The following is a 26,310-nucleotide window of genomic DNA, read 5'->3' as shown; positions in this document are numbered from 1 at the left end:
TACAAGTGGTACCCCTTTCCGAATAAGGGTGACACCAAGTCCCACACAATCTTACCAGCGCTCCCTATGTAGTCTGGGCAGTTCGGCTCTACGTAACTATCTCTTCCCTCGTAAACCATAAAACTATATGTAATAGCCTGTTGCCCTGTCACAGAGCTTATACATCTTGACCCCACATCTGGCACACATGCTGGGAAGATACTGTTTGAATGACAAGTGGCCAGAAAGCATAATCGGGGTCTGTATGAACTGCAAGATCTGCTCGTATTGTGTCCTGGTCATGGAGGCAAAGAACACAGGCATATGTTGAATTGGGTCAGTGGACCAATATGACAACAACTCACTTTTTTTAGTTATGTCCATAAGGAGGGATAGGCCCAAAAAGGTCTTAAATTCGGAAACCTTAATAGGTTTCCATTCTCTGGCAAGGGTCAAATGGAGATTAGCGGCGATGAATTGATCATCATACAAATTGCTTTGGTACACGATAGATCTATAGAGATCTTCCGTGAAAAACGGCAAATAAAAATCAAGTGACGTAAAATCAACTGTTTCCACCTGAATTCCGGGTTGACCAGTGAATGGGGGAAAGTATGGGTGCTGCAGAAGTTGTGGGCTCTCAATTCTGATTGGCAAATGCAGCAGGAAGTGCACTATGGGCTCGACAGGCCTGTCTTTGTCTTCTTGGTGGCTGCCAGACACTAGTTGTGCTAGCCACCTCACTAGCTTGAACTGCACTTATGGGACTCACCGAGTGTTACTGCAGTGCTGGATGTACGACCAGGATGTACTAGGCCGCTGGTGCTTGCTAGTTCACCAGAAGGATGAGCGACACTAGTACTGGCTCTCTGCTCCATACGAGAGTCCTGTGGTTCTTGCACATCAAACAACTGTAAGGGTGCCGCTGCTGTCTACAGATTCTGTTCTTCATATATAGTGCCTTGCAAAAGTATTCACCTCCCTTGGCATTTTTCGTGTTTTGTTGTCTCACAACCTGGAATTAACATGGATTGTTTGAGGATTTTCATCATTTCATTTACAGAACATTCCCACAACTTTGGAAATGTTTGTTTGCTTCACAATAAAAAAAAGAACAAAATAACAGAAAAAGACAATGTGCATAACTATTCACCCCCCTAAAGTCAATGCTTTGTAGAGCCACCTTTTGTGGCTATCACAGTTCCAAGTCACTTTGAATAAGTCTCTATGAGCTTGCCACATCTTACCACTGGGATTTTTGCCCATTCCTCCTTGCAAAACTGCTGCAGCTCTTTCAAGTTGGATGGTTTGTGAACAGCAGTCTTTAAGTCTAACCACAAATTTTCTTTGGAATTGAGGTCTGGGCTTTGATTAGGCCATTTCAACACATTTACAAGTTTTCCCTTAACCACTTAAGCCCCGGACCAATTTGCAGTCAAAGGACCAGGCCCCTTTTTGCGATTCGGCACTGCGTCGCTTTAACTAACAATTGTGCGGTCGTGCGAAGTGACTTCCAAACAACAAAATTGGCATGATTTTTTTTTCCCACAAAGACCTTTCTTTTGGTGGTATTTGATCACCTCTGCGGTTTTTATTTTTTGCGCTATAAACAAAAATAGAGCAACAATTTTGGAAAAAATGCATTTTTTTTTTAACTTATTGCATAATAAATATCCCCAAAAAATATATATTTAAATGCACTGATTCCTGTGGAAATGACACTGGCAGTGAAGTGGTTAACCACTGCGGGTGGGGAGGGGTTAAGTGTGACGTGTGTGGTTTTTTTTTGTTGGTTTTTTTACTGTTGGGGGCATGGCTTTGCATGTGACATCACTGATCGTCTTTCCCTATAACAGGGAAGAGACGATCAGTGACAGCCACACTAGGGAGCACGAGGAGAGGTTTGTTTACACTTGCCTCTCCTCGTTCTTCAGCTCTGTGACCCGATCGCGGGTATATGTAATGACAGATCATGTGACACTTGGATTACACACAGGTGGACATCATTTCACCAATTATGTGACATCTGAAGGTAATTGGTTGCAACATAGCTTTTTATGGGCTTCATAACAAAGGGGGTGAATACATACACACTTAGAAATGATCAGTTTTTTATTTCTGAAAAATAGTTTTATGTATATATTTTTCTTATTTTACTTCACCAACTTAGACTATTGAGTTCTGATCCATCACATATAATTCAGATTAAAAAAAACTTGAACCAGAGGCTGTGGGGGGGGGGGGGGGCTGAATACTTTTGCAAGGCACTGTGTGTGTGTGTGTGTGTGTAAATATAATATAATATAAAAAAAAATTTATTAGTATTTTACATTTTTTTTCCCCAAGAAATCTGAACTTCTTCTCTTTTCATTTTACTAGCAAATATTTTACTTCTGGGATGCAACTAACGTTGTCCATTGGTGAGAATCCATTGGGAATTTTTTTTTTCCTACACTTGGCTCTGTTTGGGAAAGGTTACTACAATTTGCCAGGTCCCAGTCTCATCCAGCATGAGATATAACCCATATTGCTGAAGCTGTGTATATTTCTACCGCTTGCCACGTGTTTTAATGTCGGCCTGGCGCTCGCCTTGCACATCAATCACAAACATATGTGACAGGGAGAAAAATAAGCTTGTTACTGCTGTAGCTGTGCATGGGCTTTGATCTTTGTTTTCGTTGTGTTTTGGAATGTTGGAGAGGCCTCAGAAAGCTCAATCGTGCCTGCGAACATATCGAAAGATCTCAGAACGTCGTCGGACGGACGCATTCAGAGGAACGCACTGCGCAACAAAACCTACACAATCACTTTGAATGACCTCATCATTTATTTAACTTTTCCCAGAAGTATCAAACATAATAGCAGTTATGGTATCAATCTCCACCAAGTCTCACAGCATTTACCTTCTACATACTTCTATCTTTGCTGTGTAATATTTTCGAATGGCTCAGTTATTCAGCTCTTAGCTTGTGGGTGGTACAGCAGATAAGATGTAACTGGTCCCTATATAGAAAAATTTATGTTTTGATCAAAAAGGTGCATTTTATATAACATGCAGACCAAGAAAGCAGACATCTTCAAAGCTTTATTAAAACTCTGTAGATTTGCGTGCTGTTTACCTGACCGTGTAGAAAAAAAATGTAGAGCTTGTGCATGATAAAAAAAAAAAAAATAAAAAATTCCCCTGAGAAAATTATTTTTACTTTTAGAAATACATGTGAGAATCACAGATGCTGTTTTTCAGCATTCCAGATTTAGAAATGTCCTTAAGTGACTTTTTATTTATTTATTTTTTAGATATGTCTTCCCTCTGGCTATACAAAAAAAAATACTTTGTTTTACAAAATACATTATTAATTAGCTAATTGTTTATTCAGGCAAGTTTTATTCAAGTGCGTTCAAGGGCTGGAAGCAGTAGAATAACTTTGCAAAGAGCTGTATTTACTGAGTACCGCAACTACCACAAAACAGAAAATGTAATAAATAATAATTGGTATTTTACTGATCAACCTACAGAATCTGCTGGTTAATATTCAGGCCTGGCCTTAAAAAGGAGCTCCAAGCACCCACAAAAAAAATAAGTCTGCAAATGCTGGGGGTAAATCTTCCGACAGTCACTGCTCTCTATTTAGAATGGCAGGGAGAACTGAAAGATCAACGGTGTTTGATCACTCAGTTCTTACCCTTAGAACCAGCAGGGGACAGATGCCTAGGTAAGTGAGATTTAAAAAAAGAAAGGAAAAAAAAATCAAATACTTCTCTTTTGTGTGTGTGTGTGTTCGTTCACCTTTACAGGAAAAAAATTTAAGAGTGAACTAACCCCGGACACTATTCTCAGCCCCCCGGTCTCCCTCCGTACTTATCTTCGAGGTTACCAAGCTGTCAGCACCCCCACACCCATTTCAGTGGTTCCACTCTTCTTTGTCAGCGTTATCAGGAAGAATCAGAAGGATTCTGATTGGTGAGCGACATTATTGTGACAGCACTGACCAATCAGAATCCATCTGGTTGGTCCTGGAATCAGAATCCGTCTAGTCTGTTCAGTAAGTGCCGACAGAAAAGAGGAAGAAGAGCAGGAGTTTCAAATCCTTAAACCACTGGGGTGGCTGGGGCAGTGCTGAGAGCTTGGCAGCCCTTGAGATAAGTACAGTGAGGACCAGGAGGATGTAAAGGTGAACTAACGTTTAAGTTGCACGTGATCTACACAGGCCAGGTTGATGTTTTTTTTTTTGCACACGTATCACACAAGATTTGTGTGTATCCTCTGAACGACTTGACATGTCTGAATTAGGTAAAAAAAGAGCTGGTCTTCCACGATGCCTTTAGTAAGTTTCCTGTTCTGTAGGCAAGCTTTGCTCCTTTACAACATACAGTAATTTAACTTGGTGACGGGGGCTAAAATTATCTCGGGTTATCTCTCATTGCAAGAGAAGGTTCATTGGTTATTTCATTATTTTAACAGGTCCTTGTTTCATAGCTCATGTTTTAATTTGGCCAAATTCTTTCATTATATATGAAAGATTTCATGAGTACTTGAGATGCTGTTTTAGTTTTGTAATTTTATTCTGCACCTTTTAATAAAGCCAGCCTGTAGCTTCCTCTGTGCTCATGCAATGTCTACCACCATATGTTTTTGCAGGGGAGCATAGAAGAAAAAGAAGAAGATGATGATGATAAAGAAGATGAGATACCATCTGATGTTGATTTCAGTGATCCTTTCTTTTCTGAGGAATTGAAGAAACCAGGTAATCAGAGCATTGAAACAATCTGTAAGTCCTGCATTGTCTTTAAAGACACGTCTGCTGAGAAAAGCTGCAATCGCTCACCTTTCTCAAAAGTTCTGACTGTCATGACAACCTCTTGTCTTCAATACCATCTGTCCGTGTCCAGATCAAGCATGCCGATTAGGAATTTTGCCTTTCTTGCTGTATGTTCGTTTCAGAAAGTTTGGAAATTGGAGGCGCACAACTAACTAGCCTTGCAAGCAAATATATATAATATGAGAGATATAGATAGATATAATATGAGAGATATAGATAGATATAATATGAGAGATATAGATAGATATAATATGAGAGATATAGATAGATATAATATGAGAGATATAGATAGATATATATAGAGAGAGAGATAGATATCTGTTAAAATCTGGTGAGAGTTGCTGACACCCAACAACACATTCCCATATACATGTGCAATCTTGAATGAATCAGAATGTTTTGTCGCACCACCTTCTTAAACGATAATATATAACGCCTATGCAAAAATAGCCGGTATTACTATCATAGCATACTTAAAGCGGGAGTCCACCGGGACTCCGTGTTTTTTTTTTTTTTTAAAAAGCCAGCAGCTACAAATACTGCAACTGCTGACTTTTAAAATAGTGACACTTACCTGTCCAGCGCGCCCGCGATGTCGGCACCCGAAGCCGATCTCTAGGTCGTCTGTCGGGTCCTGCCGCCGCCATCTTGGGTATGGGAATCAGGAAATGGAGCCTTTCGGCTTCATTTCCCAGTTCCCTACTGCGCATGCGCGAATCGCGCTGCGCAATAAGGACGCTCCCCGCTGCCTCTGGGATCTGTGTGTTTCCCAGCAGGCAGCGGGGCACTTGCGGGAAGGGGCGGGCACTTGCGGAAAGGGGCGTAAGTTACGCCCCTTTCCGCAGAGAGCTATCCCGGAAGTGGGTGCAGTTACCTGGATTAGCACCCCCCTCCCCCCTGATAGGTGCTGATTGTGGCACCGGAGGGGGGGAGGGTTCCGATGAGCGGAAGGTCCACTTTAGGGTGGACCTCCGCTTTAAACTAAAATATCCTTTATCATGACACAAAAAGGTAAATATAATACTAAACAGTATGGCGCAATGCCAAAATTAAGTCCTCAACAATCCAGTGCAATCCAAATTGTGATCCAAACATATAACAGAGCAGTCTTTGAAATAGTGATTTCACTCGTGCTCCCTCACCATCAGATGTGCTCTTAGCTTGTTACTAAGTGAGATCAAAAATGCTTTTAGTCCTTCCAGGACTTATAGATGAAATTTTCAAGGTCCTCCTCCTTGTTCCCTTATTTCTCCTGCATAGGTTCCCTCATAACATGTCAGATGTAGCTATAGGGCTATCACCAACAATAGTGCTTATATCTTTATAAATAGCTTTATTTACACTCAATTAAAACTACTCACATGGGCTTGGTGCTTGCAGCACACCGCACTGTCACCATAATTGAATAAAAACCGCCTGTATCCGTGACAATGTAACAGCTCAGCGATCTGTGAATATTTGCTTTCCTGCGGTATAAGAGCGTTGTGACGTACTGAGGGGCACACTGACGTCATAACGCTTGTAGTCTGGAGGAAAGCACTATATTAAGTCTTCCTGGGAGGATTTCTTTTAAATGACTTGCTGGACCTGAAATATAAAACTTAAGGTACAACTAAAGGCAAAACTTTGTTTTGGATGGAGTGGAGAGGGATTAGAAAACTTTTTTGCAGAGTGTGTCCCATTACGGAGATTTACCCTTTCTGTTTGTCCTGTGTATTGTTATCAGTAAGTGAGAATGTGAAATTGAGTTGTCACCAGAACAGAAACAAAGGTAAAATTCTCAAAGGGGGACATTGGTTCTAGTGACAACCAAGGATTTCCTCACTTTCATGGGGGTTCCTCTTGTCCTGTTTTGTCTATGGGACAGGAGGTGAAAGGGAATCTCCCCAATAGGACACAGATGGCAAAAAAAAAAATGGATATGGTAACAGCCCTCAGTTTCTCTATCCAAACAAAATAATAAAAATTGTTTTGCTTTTAGTTCTACTTTAATGGAGAAAACTTTACTCCAAGATCCCTTCAATTCTGAACTTTTGACCAAAAGCCTACCTATGCGTTCAGTATTCCTCCTACTGCCAGTTATGTGATCAAAAGCCTACATATTCATTTAGTGCCCCCTCCAGAGCCAGGTAGGTGATAAACCACCTACATATTTATTAAGTCTCTACTTTTTTTTGTCAATCGTGTGAATTTATTGAGATGTATGTTTTACATTTTAATAAACTGATGTTTTGGGGAATAAAAATAGCATAAGACTACAAATGTCAACACGTTTGATTTTGGAATCTATCATAGGTATGAATAAGAAATCTACAGCTGGCAAGAATGAACCGGCATCTTCTGAAGATGAGGACGAAAAAGAAAAGCAGAAAGTGAGTATAATGGTTTAGTGTTTTCTCCTGTGAAAGTGGAGCTTTAGCGTAGAATTTTTCATTTATTTTTTTAAGGTTTTTGCTGTTTGTCCTATGTGGCGAGTACCCCCCACTGCCTGTCCCCATAAAATGGAATGAAGTAGGGGCAAGGTTTTCTGACTAGACCCCAATCTACTAAAAAGTGTTTCTATTGATTAGATTATAGCCCCAGTTGCATGCCCGAAAGACTGCCCAACAGGGACTGTGCAATATAAATCTGATGCAGGTTCTAATCTTTAACCCACTATGTTCAAAAACGGGAAAAACAAAGAGGTTGTTTTACTAAAGGCAAATCCACTTTGCACTACAAGTGCATTTGGAAGTGCAGTCTCTGTCGATCTGAGGGGGACATGCAAGAAAAAAAAAAAAAAAAAAACAGCATTTTTGCTTGTACATGATTGGATGATAAAATCAACAGAGCTTCCCCTCATTTCAGATCTTCCCCCTCAGATCTAAAGTGACTGCACTTCCAAATGCACTTGTAGTGCAAAGTGGATTGCCTTTAGTAAATAAACCCCAAAGTGTTTGGAGTTGTATTTTAAAGTAGATCTAAACCCAGTCTTTGGAACTTTTGAGAATGCATTAACCACTTCAGCCTCGGAAGATTTTACCCCCCCCCCCCCCTTCCTGACCAGAGCACTTTTTACAATTTGGCACTGCGTCGCTTTAACTGAGCGACGTTGTACCCAAACAAAATTTGTGTACTTTTTTTTCCCCCCACAAATAGTTTTCTTTTGGTGGTATTTGATCACCTCTGCAGTTTTTATTTTTTGCGCTATAAACAAAAAAAAAATTTTACTATAATAAATATCCCCAATTTAAAAAAATAAATAAATACATTTCTTCATCAGTTTAGGCCAATATATGTTCTTCTACATATTTTTGGTTAAAAAAATCGCAGTAAGCGTATATTGATTGGTTTGCGCAAAAGTTATAGCATCTACAAACTATGGGATAGATTTATTTTATTTTTATTTTTATTTTTTACTAGTAATGACGGTGATCTGCATTTTTCAGCGGCATTGCGAAGGACGGATCAGACACTTTTTTGGGACCATTGACAATTTATACAGTGATCAGTGCTATAAAAATGCACTGATTCCTGTGTAAATGTCACGGACAGGGAAGGGGTTACCCTGTTTCCCTGAAAATAAGACCTAGCGTGATTGTCGGTGATGGCTGCAATGTAAGCCCTACCCCCAAATAAGCCCTACCCTGTTTCCCCCGAAAATAAGCCATACCCTGAAAATAAGACATACAAGGACTTTAACTAGGGCTTATTTGGGGGGTAGGGCTTATATTGCAGCCATCACCAACAATCACGCTAGGTCTTATTTTTGGGGAAACAGGGTAACACTAGGGGGCGATCAAGGGGTTAACTGTGTGTTCCCTCAATGTTCTAACTCTGTGGGGATGGGAGTGACGAGGAGACATATATAGTTTTTCCTACTTAGTAGGAACAAACAATATGGCTCCTCTCCTCTGACAGCACAGGGATTTGTGTGTTTACACACACAAATCCCCGTGCTGGTGATCGCACCTGCTGACCACATGCATCGGGTACCCCGCCATGCAGCGGGCGCGTGCCCTCTGGTGGCCGAAAGAGTACAATGGACACATGTCCGTTGACATCCGCCACTCCATAGAGAGCAATGGATGGTCAGATGGGGTCTGCCTGAAAAACTGACAGGCAAACCCGATTGGTCTGTCAGTGTGAAACTGCATATCACAGTTTTATTAACCACCTGTCATCCACTCTATGGCCGAATGACGACCACAGCGCGAATGTGAATTCCAGAGAGACCGTCATATGACAGCAGAGCATGCTGTAATCACCGAGTCACTGAGATTCGGGTGATCACCGATCCGAACTGTGAGCCAATAAAAGCTGGTCACATGATGTAAACAAAAGTTTGGTGATCTTATTTTTTTCTCCTCACCGGCTTATCTTAAAGGGATGTCGGTCCCGAAAAGGAAGAGGCAATTATGCCTCATTTATAGAGTCTAACAGTGCCCACAAGTGCCACCTATCGATGCCCATCAGTGGTGCCCATCACTGCCACTGATCAGTGCCCATAACTGCCACCTATTGGGGCCCATCACTGCCACCTATCGGGGCCCATCAGCATACATCAATGACGGACAAAAAATACCCGTTATAAAATTTTAAAACAATGTTTTTTAAAAAAAAATTAAAAAATAATGAATTTTTTTTTAAAAAGGTTTTAAAAATTCGGTCTTTTTGCATTTAAAAAATAAAATAAAATAAATCACACAGGTGACAAAATACCACCAAAAGAAAGCTCTATTTGTGGGGGAAAAAATTATAAAAATTTAACCACTTCAATACCAGGCACTTAAACACCTTCCTGCCCAGACCAATTTTGAGCTTTCAGCGCTGTCGCACTTTGAATGACAATTGCGCGGTCATGCTACACTGTACCCAAATGAAATTTTTTTCATTTTTTTCCCACAAATAGAGCTTTCTTTTGGTGGTATTTGATCACCTCTATGGTTTTTATTTTTTGCGCTACAAATAAAAAAATACCGAAAAAATGGATAGGCGGCACAGATGGGCACAGGTGGGCACTCATAGGCGGCACAGGTGGGCACTCATAGGCGGCACAGGTGGGCACTCATAGGCGGCACAGGTGGGCACTCATAGGCGGCACGGGTGGGCACTCATAGGCGGCATTGGTTTTATACTGTACTAATGGATACCAATCAGTGCCAAACAATAATGCATGCCAATCAGTGATGCCCATTGTGGGCACTGATTGGCATCCATTATGGGCACTGATTGGCATCCATTGTGCTGACCATGGGCATCCCTGGTGGTCTAGGGAGGATTACCTTTTCCCTGGTGGTGTCCCTGGTGGTCCAGTGTGGACATCCTCGGGGGGGGCTGTGCTGATAATCAATCAGCACAGCCCCCCCCCTGTCAGAGGTGCAGCCGATCGGCTCTCCTCTACTCGCGTCTGACAGACGCGAGTGAGGAAAAGCCGATCACCGGCTCTTCCCATTTACACTGTGATCAGCCGTGATTGGACACGGCTGATCACGTGGTAAAGAGTCTCTGTCGGAGACTCTTTACCGAGATCGTAGTTGCCGGGTGTCAGACTGACACCCCGCAACAACGATCGCCGCGATGCGCGCCCCCGGGGGCGCGCAGCGGCTCATAATCCTGAGGACGTCATATGACGTCCGGTCAGGATTATCAAACCACTTTGCCGCCGTCTATTTGTAATAGGGCGGGCGGCAAGTGGTTAATTTGGGTACAGTGTTAAATATTGCAGCAAAAGCTGGCCTTATTATTTTATCTTTCAATGGGATTCCTTGTTATCTTGTTTTAGCGAGAGTTATGCTTTAACATGAATTACACTACAGGAGATTTTTGTGGGCATGGATACTTGAATGGTTTGCTGCTGAAAGTTTACCAATAGAAAAAAGCTTGACTTTTTATTTCCTCAGCAAAATTTAAAAGATTCTGTCATTCAGAGCAACATGACAGGTGCTCTCCCCAGGCCATCATGGCTGATGGAGGACCCCCTGGAATTACCCATTACTTCAGGGTTTGGGGGAGCAGATGACCACCTCCACTTACTCTCAGAATGCAATGGTAAGGCCTAAGTGCCCAAACACTGTTTAGACCCCATACACACTATACAACTTTTGTTGTCTGATTTGCCTTTAGATCTATCAAAATCATCTAGTGCAAGGGCCTGCCTGATTGCATACAAATTTAAACTCTTAAAGTGTAAGTTCACCTTTGCACAAAGATTTGATCCTTCGTGGCCTAGGCGCAGTCACTGTTGTAGGTGGCCATTTCCGTTTTCTTTGCTCCAATCTTCTTCTGTCAGAACCTCACCAGTTACAAAATTACTTTTGTTCTGAATGTGCCGCTCTTTGTTTGGGTATAATGGTGTGAAACCTAAACTGGAAATAGTGTACTGTGTTGGATTTTATGGCTAGTTAAGGGGAAAAACCACCCTGCTGTGTAATGCTGGAAAGAAAAATGTAAGTTATTTTTCCTCAGATTGTTAAGTGAAATGCCTGTGGACTGGCAGGCGGATCACAAAACCACCGCAGTGTGTAATGATACATTTCATGGTTTGTTTCATCCGGGTAAACACATGACTCAGGGTTTCTATGTTCACTCGCTGTGTTCTGTCAGACACCTTTTGTGTCTGTGCTGGTTGCGTTTTTTTTGTTTCCCCATTTGCCGAGGAGCGTTCACACTGAATGCTAATTAATTTGGAGGAAGTGCTCTTGTTCTTGACAGTGATCCGCCATGGTGTATAACGGCTGAATTAAGCATCCTAGATGTGATAGGTTTACAGCTTAGTGGATCATTCTGCTTGCATTGGTTAAAGGGACAAATTTTGTTGTGGACATATACATGGGTCAGCTTTTATCCATAGAGGCTCAAAGAATACATGAATAATAATGGCCTGCAAAGACACTTTGGGTGGAAGTATGCAGAAACACCCTACCAGACATAGTAAAAGTTTGAAGTTTCAGTATTGTGTATGCTCACCATTAGTCTCTGTTTGGGGATTATAGCTGAATTATTCTACTAGGTATTTTAATATAATACTAGGGGGTTAACTGAAGCAGACTGAACTCTGCAGATCATACAAAAAATACATTAGGTAGAGGGCAAAGGACTAACCAGTCATGTTACCTGTGATCTCTCTGCAGCTAATCCTTAGCTGTTACTTACAGTGCCTTGTTCTGCACTGTGTCTTTGTGTGGAGGTGGCCATCTTGGTAGGGACAGGGCTTTACTTCCTCGTGTCAGAGCCTCCAGGGAGGACACTATTGTAATTCTTCCTGGAGGCTCTAACACGAGGAAGTAAAGCCCTGGCTCCACCAAGATGATTGCCTACACACAGTAGTGACATCACCAAATCTTTCTTCAAATCTTCCAAGGCTAGCAATCGGAGACAGCAGTGCCTTAGATATAACACTGCACACATACAGCTATGAGGCTGGAGATATAGGAGAGCCTAGGCACTGTGGTTTTTCAGGAGGAAATCCAAACAAAAGGTTTGCAGGCCATTGCTTAGGTTTATATAATATTTAAAACGTTTCCATATAACATAGCACATTTTCCGTTTTTAAGCGCAGTTTCACTTTAAAAAGAACCAGTCACTAGTTGACATTTTTAATAGAATGAAACTTCCCCTTTCTTGGACTGGTTTGGATAACTGTCCCTCAGAAGTCTGTTGTCTTGATAACTTGTAAGAAAACCTTCTCTTCTTGATAGTCCTGACAAACTATTATCAACCCTGAGCTCAGGCAGGAGAAAGGTCAGCCTCCATTACATTGAGATGAGGCTTCTGCCCTGAAAAGGAGAGAATACAACTAAAAAAGAGATGGCTTACACATACAAATCCCCAAGAGATAAGAACATACTGTTATAACATATTGAATGGGTAGAGATTTTGATGCCCGAGAATGTTAATACATGGCAGTTTCTGTTTAAAGTTGCCTTTATGCCACGTACACACGACCGGACTTTTCAAGGGACTAGGTTCGACGGTCTTTCCGACGAACTTTCGGCAGAGTTCCGACGGACTTTCCGAATGAACAGACTTGGCCACACACAATCACACCAAAGTCCGACGGATTTGAACGCGATGACGTACGACCGGACTAGAATAAGGAAGTTCGTAGCCAATAGCTGCCCTAGCGCCGGTTTTTGTCTGTCGGACTAGCATACACACAAACTGATTTCTCGGTCCGGTGGAAAAATGTAAAACATGTTCTATATCTAAAGTCCGCTGGATTTTTGGCAAGCAAAGGTCCGATGGAGCCCACACAAGATAGAATTGTCCGACGGACTCATTCCGTCGGACCTTTGCTGTCAAAAAGTCTGGTCGTGTGTAGAGGTCGACCGATATATCGGCCGGCCGATATATCGGCCGATATTTGCCGTTTTTTAAATAATCGGCATCGGCCGATTGTGCTGATAAAAAGCCGATTTAGAACTACAGCGGACTTTGAAATGACTTCTGTATAGAAGTCAGTGTAAGTTGCCTGAGTCTTCATAGAAACACTTTCCTCCTCTCTGGGCAGGCTGCCAAGAAAAGAACAGAAAGATACAATGTTTACACTTCTGAATGAATGAAGTTATCTCTGTGTGTAGAAGTTCTCAGTTTAACCATTTAAAGACTAAATCTTTTCTGACACTTGTTGCTTACAAGTAAAAGTCCTGTATTTTCTGCCAGAAAATCACTTAGACCCCCCAAAAATTATATATATTTTTTTAGCAGAGATCCTAGGGAATAAAATAGCGGTTGTTGCAATATTTTATGTCACACGGCATTTGCACAGAGGTCTTTCAAATGCATTTTTTTGGGAAAAAAATACACTATTTAAAAAATAATAAAATAAAAACAGTAAAGTTAGCCCATTTTTTTATTTTTTTTGTCCAAAAGTTTTGACTACCTGTTTTTATTTAATATATAGGTTTTTTTTTTTTTGATTTTTTTTAATCTAAATCATACATACAAGTAAACTGATTGGAGGTTTGTTTTGTTTAATACATGTTTAACCACTACAGATCCGCGCTATTGCCAAATGACGGCATTAGCGCGGACCTACATTTCCGGGACTACGTCTATTGACGTGGTCCCGGTTACGAGCGGCCTGCGCGCCCCCTGAGGGGCGCGCGCGGCGCGCTCTGTGATCGGCGAGTCCGTGAGACTCGCCTGATCACCGATCCGTGTAAGGGGTCGATCCCGACCCCTTATCACGTGATCAGCTGTCAGCCAATGACAGCTGATCATGTGATAGAACGGAGCCGGTAATCGGCTATTATTCCTCCTCGCGCTGACAGCGCGAGGAGAGAAAAAAAAAAGCCGATCGCCGGCGGCCGTGATCGGGACATCAGTCCCGATCACGGCCATCAATACAAGGGACCACCTGCCACCTGCCTGTGCCCACCTGCCTCCCGCAGTGCCATCCTGAAATAAAATAAAAGCAAAAGTAAGTGCCCCCCGTCAGTGCCCCCCGTCAGTGCCCATAGTGCCCACAGTGCCACCCACAGTGCCACCCACAGTGCCACCCCACAGTGCCACCCCACAGTGCCACCCACAGTGCCACCCAATCTGCCTCAAAGGTGCTGCACCCCAGTGCCGCCCATCAGTGCCCAGCAGTGCCGCCCATCTGTGCCCAGCAGTGCCGCCCATCAGTGCCCAGCAGTGCCACCTATCAGAGCCACCTATCAGTGCCACCTATCAGTGCCCATCAGTCCCATCTATCTGTGGTACCTATCAGTGCCCATCCGTGCCACCCATCCGTGCCATCTTATCTGTGCCCATCTTTGCCCATCAGTGCCGCCTTATCTGTGCCCATCGGTGCCGCCTTATCTGTGCCTATTAGTGCCGCCTTAACTATGCCTATCAGTGCCCACCGGTGCAGCCTATCAGTGCCCACCAATGCAGCCCATCAGTGCCCACCAATGCAGCCCATCAGTGCCCACCAATGCAGCCTATCAGTGCCGCCTAATCAGCGCACTTCAATGAAGGAGAAAAATGACCCGTTTGCAAAATTTTATAACAAACTATTAAAACATGATTTTTTTTTTGCATCTTTTTTTGTTTGTTTAGCAAAAAATAAAACTCCGAGCTGTAACTAAATACCACCAAAAGAAAGCTCTATTTGTGGGAAAAAAAATGATAAAAATTTCATTTGGGTACAGTGTTGTATGACCGCGTAATTGTCACTCAAAGTGCATCAGCGCTGAAAGCTGAAAATTGGTCTGGGACTGAGGGGGGTTTAAGTGCCCAGTAAGCAAGTGGTTAAATGTAAGAAATTTTCTGTATCACTTATGAAGGCCGCTTTCACACTGGAGCGGGCAGGCGTTGATGGTAAAACGCAAGTTTTAGCGGCTCTTTACCATCATTTTAGCGGTGCTATTTGGCTGCTAGTGGGGCACATATAACCCAGCTAGCGGCCAAGGAAGAGGTTAAATGCGCCCATGAAGCACTGCTGCCAAATCGCATTGCATGCGCTTCGGCAGTGGTGCCCATTCATATCAATGGGCAGGAGTGGTGGAGGAGCGGTATACACCACTCCAAACGTGCTGCTTGCAGGACTTTTTTTTTAAGATCCTGCCAGCGCATCGCCTCAGTGTGAAAGCACTCTGTCTTTCACACAGACTGCAGGGGAGCTGTTTTGCAGGCACTTTACAGGCGCTATTTTTAGCCCAAAAGCTCCTGAAAAACGCCCCAGTGGGAAAGGTGTGTTAGATCAAGGGGGATTAAAAAAAAAATAATAAATAAAAAAGGAAAAGAAAAAAATAAATAAAATAAAATCGGCCTAACATATCGGCCCAAAAAAATCGGCATCATATATCGGCTATCGGCCGCCATGATTTCTAAATATCGGCATCGGCCAGAGAAAAACCCCATATCGGTCGACCTCTAGTCGTGTGTACGCGGCATTAGAAAGAGTAGCAAAAGCAGAATTTGCAAAGCTTTTAACACTCATAAACTGGGCTCTGGGCTATTGTTTGCAGAGGTATTTTTCAGATAGCTGTATACCATCATTAACTAAAGCACAGGGCAGGTTTCAGAGATTTCTCCCTAGCTCAGGAGGTACGCTGGCATATACTGCTGGACCCAGGTTTTATATGTTCCAGTTTGGGCCCTAAAGATAAAGTTTATAATGGGTAACAAGCTCCATTAGTGTCCGACATCAGTTGAATAGCCATTTTCTCTTTGGACGACTAACAGATACTGAAATAAAGCTGGTAATTTAAACCACAAATTGGAAGTGTCTACCGAAATGGTCTTTGGTGGTCAGGTTAAGGGAACACGTTGTCCTAACTAGACTCTAATTTGGAGGGCAGAGTGTAGTCATTTATAAGTTTTCATACTGACATAGCTTAGAATTAAAGGGATTTTTTTATGGCAAATACTGGGGCTGCCATTATGTCCTTTCACGGGGAAATGCTAATTCCATGGCTATTATTCTGACACTCTGGGTTCAATAGTTTTTGCTGACTGGGTAAATAAATTGGCAAAGGTGGAATGTCTCATCTGCTTACTAATTTTAGGTAAATAACTCATAAAATATTATAGCCAGAGCCAAAACACTGATTGCTTGATAGCCAGGCAACCAGTGTTTTCAGAATGAGGTCAGTAGTCTGTACCCCCATGTACTTTCATGACCGTTTTTCTTTAAGAAATACTGTGCTGCAGAGAATAGCTCCTATGGAGCAATAGGGTTTATTCAGTTTTTTTATTGGTTGTTTGTAGTGCCACCATTTGCTCCAGAGCATTCCAGCATTCTTGTATTGCTTGATCTCTACCTAGTAGGGTTTAAAGTGGTTGTAAACCCTTACAACACGCTTTGACCTACAGGTAAGCCTTAATCTATATTTCGTGTAGGTCCACGAAATATCTCCTAAACCTACACGGTTTAGGAGATATTTACCAAAAGACAGGCGCCGTAGACAGCAGCGCACTGAGCGCGCCGCCGTCAACGGTGATATGCCACGTGTGGCGGCTCCCGTGCGCATGCGCGGGAGTGGCGGCTTCGCCGAATGACAGCGGTGGAGCGGCGAGACCCACTGAGGAAGATGGATGCGCCCGACTACAGGGGACAGCGGTGACATCGCTGGCTCCTGTGTCAGGTAAGTGACACATAATGGACTACTATGCGATGCATAGTAGTCCATTATGCTTTACCTTTGCAGGTAATGAAAGAGGAAGTAAACTCATCAGGGTTCACTTCCTCTTTAAAGGCGATAAAAGCATTTTTACAGACCGCTGCCTGCCTATCTGCAAAATCTCTTAAAGAATAAGCTGTTTCTCATAATGAAAGAAAGTTTGGATTGTTTACAATTTAATTCTGTGCATATTCTACTAGTATACATACAGTAACACCTCAAGTTACTTTTAGAGAGTTTGTGGTACTTTCATAGTGCAGTTCTGATATGGAGATGCATGATTTCTGTGTCTTGCAGGCAGAGATGGCACTACTCATGATGGACGATGTGGAAGATGACCGGAAGCATTTCAACTATGATAAGATTGTGGAGCAGCAGAATCTGAGCCGCAGCAAGAAGAAAAGGCTGAAGAAGAAGGAAGAATTAGTGGAAGACAACTTCCAGGTATATTGTCATCTTCATTTAGTGATTGTTTATATGAGTAAACTTTTATGGTGCTCTGCTAAATTTGTTCCTAGAGCAATGTGGTAAACTACCTTATTCTAGACTACATCTATGCTATAAAACCAGATCTGGACTGTACACTTGTCGACCGGAGCATAAAGTAATAATTAATTTGCATGGATCTGCCTACTGTCTTTATGATGAGAAGAAATCTTATAAAAGAATTGCATTCTTTTTTCTTTAGAAAAGCGATTATATACTTTATCTTATATTGGATGAGAATACTGGGTGTGACTGGCTTACCTCGCAATACCCTAAGAGATCATACTTTCATTTATGTGTCCTCTAAAAGGAGGCCTAGTTTTGTTTTTTTCATCTGATTGATGTGTGATTGAGAAGAGTCCCCTAGTCATGAATAGCATCATGCTGACATTGTTTAACATCTTAAAAAACAAATAACTCAGTGGAATCTATAGGTGCACACCAAACTCGCTCATCCATGTCTTTATGGACCTTGCTTTGTGCACTGGTGCGCAGTCATGTTGGAACAGGAAGGGGACATCCCCAAACTGTTCACACAAAGTTGGGAGCATGAAATTGTCTAAAATGTCTGGGTATGCTGACGCTTTAAGAGTTCCCTTCACTGGAACTAAATGGGCAAAGCCCAACTGCTGAAAAACAAACCCACACCATAATTCCCCCTCCACCAAATGATTGGACATAAAGACATGGATGAGCGAGTTTAGGGTGGAGGAACTTGACTGGCCTGCACAGAGTCCTGACCTCAACCCTATAGAACACTTTTGGGATGAATTTGAATGGAGGCTGCAAGCCAAGCCCTCTGGTCCACATCGGTACCTGACCTCACGAATTGCACTTATGGAAGAATGGTCAAACCTAAACCGTGTGGACAGCCTTCCCAGAAGAGTGGAAGCTATTCTAGCTGCAAAGGGTGGGCTAACTCCATATTGAACCCTACGGCTTAAGCCTGGGATGCCATTAAAGTTGATTGCATGTAAAGGCAAGCGTCCCAATACTATTGGTTATATAGTGTAGTTCAAGGTACACTGTACTTCTCAATGCAGTTCTCAAACAAGAGAAATCTGTACCTCCTACAGTTTAGTGAATGTAAGTTTCATGTGCATGTAAAGGCAGGTTTCCCAATACTTTTGGTAATATAGTATATGTGCACCTGACATACCTGGATGTATTGGGTGCTGACGATTCTAGTGATGACCTCAGCGCTGCAGAGAGAGATGATTGGAATCAATTGTGAAGGGTAATAATAAGTACATTACATTATTTCAAACGGTATCTCTCTTTAGCCTGTTGGCGCCGAGGGCATGCAAATATGCGGCATCTGAGAACCCCTAAAGGGCCAGGAGGCACTGGTGCCAAAGAAAGAATAAAGCCACACAAAACACTTGAAAGTCACACGATTTTGCCGTGATTTTGCGCCCGCAATTGTGACGTGATTTTGTGGTGATTTCAGGGAATGCCTGTGTCAACTTGAGGTCTAGGGACCTAGCTCGCATCAAAGTCAGACCAAAGTAATGCAGGGGCTACTTTGAAGTTGGCATGACTTGAAGTTGCACAGATATAGTTGGTTATCTTTGGCAATCATGGGGTACAACTTGTCATGCGACTCTGATGTCTAAAGTTGCACAGGTGTGAAAGGGGCCTAACTGTTAATTAAACTGTAAATTCCTTTTGCTGGTTAAATAAATGTGTAATAAGGAAGCTCTCCACCCACTACTCCTTGGTTTTACAAGGCATGTATTTCACTGGTCCCTGGCTAGCAAAATCATGTATTGCATCTTAAGCCCCTTTCATACTTGTGCAAATTTTTCTGAAACTTTCAACATCAGAGTCGCATTGTAAGTCATATCCAATGATTCCCAATAATAACCATTCATATCTGCGACTTCAAGTCACACCGACTTTAAAGTAGTCCCTGTATTACTTTGGTCCAACTTTGATGCCCTGGGGCCTTGTCTATACAAATTTCTTGCTGTCCTAGAAGAAGCAATTCTGAATGGGCCTAATTGGGACTATAGAGGGGCTCTGGGAGGACTAATAACTGCGCAGAGAAATCCTAATAGGAGACAATGTTTTAGTGGAAATCTTCTTTAAGATGATGTAAAGTTTTCTAGATATGCAACTTTATATTTCTGAGCATTAAAAGCTTTAAGGTTAAGGTGATCTTATTTTATTCTCTGCTGTCTTTCTACCTTTGCTTTAAAACCAAAAGCACATTCAGTATAAATAAAACAGACGTTGGCGGATGTAAACTGATGTAAATGGATGATCCTCAGTTTACATCCATTTTTCTATAGAGATGCATTGATGTCCGTTTTTTTGTTTTTATCCTTCAACGGATGGATGAAAAACAGACAAATGGTCTGCATGTGTGAAAGGAGCCTAAGACCCCTTTCACACGAACGGACCGCGCTCCATGTTAGTCTATGGAGCGATGGATGTCAGCCGTGACATGTCCACTGACATCCGACCCGGTCCGATCCACTAAAATCAGAAGGATGGCCCTACGTTCGCATCCGTCCCTGGCAGCCCGGATCGGGTGACATGCTGTGTTTTCGTCAGATATCTCCATAGCAACCAGCGGCGCTCAACAAGCCACACCAATCCCCCCATCCCCCTCCCCGCTCAGTAAGTAGGGAGGGACCTGTTATCCACCAAGAGATCTCCTGCTGAGCTGGCAGACTTCGTTGCAGCGGATCCGCCTCGTGTGAATGAGGCCTAAAACAAACCTGTTGATTATCTCTGCATGGATAAAGCTCAAGTTTGATTTACACTTTTTCCCCTTGCATACATTTTTACATATAAGGCCCCTTTCAAACTTGTGTGACTTTTCCTGTGACTTTGGACATCAGTATCGCATGACAAATCATACCCCATGATTCCCAAGGACAACTATTCATATCTGTGCGACTTCAAAGTAGTCCCTGTACTACTTTGGTCTGACTGATGCGTTTTGAGGTCCACGTCTCCAATATTGAGGTTTAGGGAAGATCCTTCCATCCCAGGTTTTTATGATAGTGTTCCTCAAAAGAGCTAATACAACCCAGCTGTTAACTAGTTTCGTTTAGATCTCCTCTGCCCACAAAATACTGCTTACAGACATCATTGTCATTATTTCTAAAGAAATGTAATAATTATGTTTTTATTTATTTTCTTCTAAGATTGTATCAGTGCTTTTCTGGCCCAGGTGGCTTCAATTTCTTTTTTTGTTCAAGAGCTAGACCATGTAACACTGTTTTTCATGTATTACAGTTCTACTTTGTTGCAGATTTAGGCACCTTTCACACTTGACGTCTGTGGACCTCAAATCGCATCAAAGTCAGACCAAAGTAGTACAGGAGCTACTTTGAATTCGCACAGATATGAATTGGTTATCATTGGGAATTATGGGGTACGATTTGTCATGCGATTCTGATGTCCAAAGTCGCAGAAAAAGTAGCGCAAGTGTGAAAGGGGCCTTATATGTAAAAAAAAAAGGGGGAAAAAAGTGTAAGGCCCCTTTCACACATGCTGATGGTATGTCCGTATTTCATCCATCCGTTTGCGGATGAAATACGGACATCCATTCATCCCTATGGGATAGTGGCTGTCTGCGGATGAGCATCCGCAGACACCCGATTTCGTCCGCCTCCGCAACAGTCCGATTCTGCAGACGGAGGAAAATCCTATTTTTCTATCCGTCTGCAGAGCGGATCGGACGAACACGGACACACGGTCCGTGCTCGTCCGATCCCCATAGAGGAGAGCGGAGAGCTGACAGGGCGGTCCCCGCACAGTGTGCGGAGACCGCCCTGTCCGCAGCCGGCTCAGCGGGGACAACGGAGCGATCCCCGCTGAGCGAGCGGATCTTCACGGGGCGGATTATTACTGATCCGCCCCGTGTGAAAGAGGCCTAAATCAAACTTGAGCTTTAGCCATGCAGAGCTAAACAACAAGTTTAAACAAACAACTTTTACACATGCGGACCGTTTTTCTGTTTTTCATCCATGCTTTTGAAGGATAAAAAAACACACATCAATGCATAGCTATGGAAAAACGGATGTAAACTGATGATCATCCATTTACCGTAGAAGCCGAGTTTTTCAGCACATTTTTTTAGACTGAAAAACTCCCCCTTAGGCTCCTTTCACACATGCGGACCATTCATTTTATCAGTTCAGTCAAGTTTTTTCAAAGAAAGAACAGATGAAGTTTACATCAGTTTGAATGAGTCACTCATCACTTTCTATATTTGTTTTTTTACATGCACTATCAACGTAAAAACAGACCGTTTGTCAGTTTATATCCGTTTTTCGTCTGTTCAATATTTTTTTTAACAGAATAAAAATAGGGCTTTGATCTGTTTTAAAAAAAAAAAAAAAAAACAGACGGCGGATATATACTGATGTACCGTAAATACTCGAGTATAGGCTGACCCAACTATAAGCCGAGGCACCTAATATTACCACAAAAAAACTGGGAAAACTTATTGACTCGAGTATAAGCCTAGGGTGGGAAATGCAGCAGCTACTGGGTAAATGCCCATCTGCAGCCTCACTGTGCCCACCTGCAGCTGGACCTTTGATAACTAAAACAGCGGGTGTCTCCCGCTGTGTCATGCATTCTGTTCAGCGGCCGTCCATTGTAACAAAGCCCCGCCTCCTCCTCGTCCGTGGTAGACGGAACACTGATACAGTTTCCCAGCATTGTATCAGTGTTCCTCTATCACGGGTGAAGAGGAGGCGGGGCTTTTTTTTTCTTTTAAAAAATAAAAAAAAGAATGGCCGACGTACAGACTGCATGACACAGCGGGAGATGACTGCTGTTTTAGTTATCAAAGGTACGGTTGCAGGTGGGCACAATGAGACTGCACCCTCACTTGAGACCCTCACTCGAGTATAAGCCGAGAATCCTCTCCTCTCTAGCACCACATACTACCCTTTCCTTTGATTTCATATTGCTAGGGCTAGTGCTAGTTTCTACTGCAGATTGACAGAGCTGGGATTTAGTTTGATATCTAACAGTTGGATGGACGATTTAAGCACCAGCTGGCCATTTATATGATAAAATAGAAATCTCAGCTGGGGGACATAAGGCTAGATCTCCGATAACCTTAACTAATGGAACACTATTGTGTTCCATGGCCATAGTAAGGCTCCAGGCATTTTATTCAGAACCTGGAACTCAATGGGTATGTCTTTGATTAGAATACATGAGATCACTATGTTCAGTTCCTAAAAGATGTATTTATGGGAGGTTTATAATGTTGATGGCGCTTGTGTATGCTATAAAACGTTGTGCCAACACAGTTTGTGTCTGCTCCTATCCAGTAATAGAGTTCTCCAGTCTCTAACCAGTTATTCTGAAAATAAAATCTGTATGATCCTGAGCCAGTAGATTCCACGGAGTTATTTGTTTTTAAGATGTTGTTAAACAATGTCAGCATGATGCTATTCATGACTAGGGGACTCTTCTCAATCAAACATCAATCAGATAAAAAAAACAAAAATAGGTCTCCTTTTAGAAGACACTTAAAGTATGATCTGTTAGGGTATGGCGAGGTGAGCCAATCGCACCCAGAACTCTGATTTAATATAAGGAAACGTAAAGCATTGCCTTGCAAAAAAAGAATGTAGGCGGATGCATTCAAATCATTCCTGTATGTTCTGGTCGGCAAGTGCACAATCCAGATCCGGTTTTATAGCATAGATGTAGTCTAGAATCGGTCAGGCCAACTTTTGTTCTTGACTGGCCAAATACAGGCCAGGAGTTTGGGACAAACAGCAAAATTGCTACTTAATCGTTTGTTATTGGTTATTAGAGAAATCTTAGGATCTTTGAGGATCTTGAACGCTGGTGTTCTGAGGTGCATTCAGGTGCATTTGACCTGCAGTTAAATTCCTTTACCCCTGCATTTTACTTGCTTCAAAATGCATTTTGCATTCATATAGACTTGTTAGGGAGAGAAGCAGTTCTGATGTAAAAAAAAAAAAAAAAAAACACAGTCCACAAAGGCCTTCAAAAGGAGCTAGTCAGGTAATCAATATGGAAGTGATCTCAAGGTGTTTTTGAAGGTTGGACTATCTGTGTTCATCAAAAGTCAACAGTTGTGCTCAATTGGCTATTTCTACAACAGAGGGCAGATATACGACTGATCTGGCTGAAAACGGTCACCTCATGCCTTTTGGTTAAATATAGCTGTCTGTGGTTTTGCCTCTCTCCTGTCATGACTATGTAGAGGACTTGCACAGCATGGACATCTGTTCTGCATGCAAAATGTATTTTACCCTTAATCTGCTATTAAAAGTCAAGGGAGATTATGTCAAATCAGTCCTGGTAGGAAGAGATGGAGCTTTGTGCACAAGAGGTTATTTGGAGACCTCGGAGCAGAGAAACATTTTTAAATGAATGGATATAGAGGTTTGGTTATTTATTGGGTCTGCTGTCTGGGATACTTTCACTTTCAAAACATTTTTGTTGAAAAAATTCAAGGTACAAAAAACATAGCGTAAGAAGAATTTTTGAAATTGCCAGGAAGAAGTTAGACCACTGGAAAGTAGCTGCTGAGAATGTAAAAGCATCCAACAGTATAAATCGCATATAATTAAGCATAATTTGTAATCTGGAAGTTAGAATAGGTTTCAATGAGCCAGGTAAATTTGTCAAAAGCCACAAAACAATAAGATCAAGACACATAGTCTGAATAAACATGATATGCAAGATGGAAATTAGAAAGAAGGAATGATGTCCATGATGGGAAAGAGGTGGGGTAGGGGAGTGAGCGTTGAGAATGCACAAAACAGACACCCAAAATCTGGACTACTATAATGAGTTATAGCTTTCTATGGACAGTGACGGATGGGCATATTGTATCCACTGGGTCCATATCTGGGAGACTTTATTTTGCATGTCCAGCAGGATGCTGGCCAGTTTCTCATTGATAAAGAATCTGTCGATCTGCTGATGAACTTCCAGGTTTCCAGACTTTGGCGCTAGTTAATTTTGCCACTAAAAAAATGTAGGTCGCTGTATCCCAGAATTCCCTGCTCTGGAACAATCCCAACCTACAGCACTTTCTCGAGATCCCAGACCCTGTGATTTGGGCTAGGTACCATATCAAGGTTCTCTCAGACATCACCACAGATCTCACGATATTCTCCTTTGACCACCTAATGTTTTATTACAATGCCCCACTTTCGCACAAATTCAGATATCTGCAGTTGTCCCACGCTTTCAGGGCTCCGTTCCCTCCAGGTAAAAGGCAGATGGTGCAGTCCAACCTGGAGTGGATTTTGCGATTTGACTGTACCGAAAAACCCACCTCAGTGCTATATGCACATCTCCTCTGGGTCTCTTCTCTGATATATGAGGGCCTTCAGCGGCCTGATAGACCAACCTGGGCACGTGAGATACACTAGGTGGGCTGGCTCATTGTTAGTCCTTCCATGAAGCAAGAGCCATGACAATCTATTGTTGTTGCACCTACTAAGGTAGTCGTTGATATGGTAATGATTTTTGATATTATAGCAATACTTTGCGTGGGTCCCCTCCCTGTTGCCCTGTTGATAGCCAGATATTGGCTGTGTTGTGCGTCTGTATTGTTCTATGTTTGTTAAGAAAATAAAAAAACTTAAAAAAAAAAAAAACAGTTCAGCAATATAAACAGTCAGTATATGTATGTTCTTCATACCCAGAATTTCCAGGTGGAAACATTTAGTGGGGGAAAAAAAGTCTTGAATTTGCCTGCAGAGCTTATTGCCTCCTCACTGAAACGGATGATTTTTTTTCACCTTGAGAAACTGCACAACCCTACAGAGTTATTTCATAACATTTGTTTTTTTCTTTCTTCAGATCAATGTTGATGATTCAAGATTCCAGGCCATGTACACCTCTCATCTATACAACTTGGATCCTTCAGATCCTAACTTCAAGAAGACAAAAGCAATTGAAAGAGTTTTGGAAGAAAAAGCTAGAAGAAGAGAGCAAGAGCAAAAAGACCACACGGAGACCGTAAAGACACAATGGACAGGACTGGAAACTGTGCGGAAAACAGACCCATCCCTTTCTTTATTGCTCAAGTCTGTCAAGAGCAAAACTCAGCAATTCCAGGCTTCAAAAAAGCAGAAAACAAAATAGCTGTGCAATATACATAGCAAACAGTGTGGGGCTGCAGATTAGACTGACAGTTCAAGCAGGCCTCCCTGTGTATATAGCGGCACCTAAATAAATCCTTTTTTTTTTTTTTATATTAAAGTGAGTATTACAGCGATAACGGAAGAGCCACCTCAGAGATTTGCAGTGGGTTGCATATGGAATGCCAACACAAGATATGTTCAACCTGCTTAATTATATGCAGTTGTTTATGTAAATGATATGCATCTGAGGCACAAATGCGACTGTATATTTTTCATGATCACTAAGGAACATAGAAGAGGAATAGCGTGAAAGAAGTGTTATGCGTGGTTTGTAAATCTCCCCCACAGACTGTTAAAACATGAAATATATAATGTTTACTAAAACTATGCGTCTGATGCTTTGTTAGTTTTATTGAGTCTATTTATACTATAAATTAGCTTTTTTTTTCATTCAAACATACTTTTATTCTGTACATTCTGAAAATAGGATGCAGCAGTGAGCGTGCATAAATGCCCTTAATGCCAGACTTACTTGAATTATTGCAGGAATGACATCCCTTTAGGTGTGAAAACTTGGTGAAAGAAATTTATCAGAGTTGCAGTAAATCCTAATCGGCTTTTATGGTGTAAGCAGCAAGTTTAAAAAAAAAAAAAAAAAAAAAAAACGGTACCATTACAGTTATTATTTATTATGTCTTGTATCCAACTCAGCTGAGAAAAGCCTAACTACTTTTTGCTAGCCTTTTTTTTTTTTTTCTTTTAGAATCCATTTTGAAATTTTGCTTTCCATTCTATTTAATCAAGATTCCTTCTTTCATCACT

At 42.0% G+C, this 26,310-nt stretch overlaps 1 protein-coding gene across 1 annotated transcript in view; it reads left to right on the top strand.

Annotated features, from left to right (window-relative positions):
• ESF1 (ESF1 nucleolar pre-rRNA processing protein) overlaps positions 1–25,872 on the top strand; it is a 94,144-nt gene extending 68,272 nt beyond the window's left edge. The window contains exons 11-14 of the mRNA XM_077485914.1: positions 4,619–4,724; positions 7,095–7,171; positions 17,189–17,335; positions 25,205–25,872. Coding sequence (XP_077342040.1) covers positions 4,619–4,724; positions 7,095–7,171; positions 17,189–17,335; positions 25,205–25,489 — 615 coding nt within the window. The 3' untranslated portion in view covers positions 25,490–25,872. The remainder of the gene's footprint in view (positions 1–4,618; positions 4,725–7,094; positions 7,172–17,188; positions 17,336–25,204) is intronic.
• The last annotated feature ends 438 nt before the right edge of the window (positions 25,873–26,310 follow it).

Source organism: Lithobates pipiens, unplaced genomic scaffold (assembly GCF_037356315.1).
Source record: "Lithobates pipiens isolate NorthernLeopardFrog02 unplaced genomic scaffold, aLitPip1_a1.2 Scaffold_18, whole genome shotgun sequence".
Lineage (NCBI taxonomy): Eukaryota > Metazoa > Chordata > Amphibia > Anura > Ranidae > Lithobates > Lithobates pipiens.
This window is presented reverse-complemented; position numbering and strand designations above follow the sequence as displayed.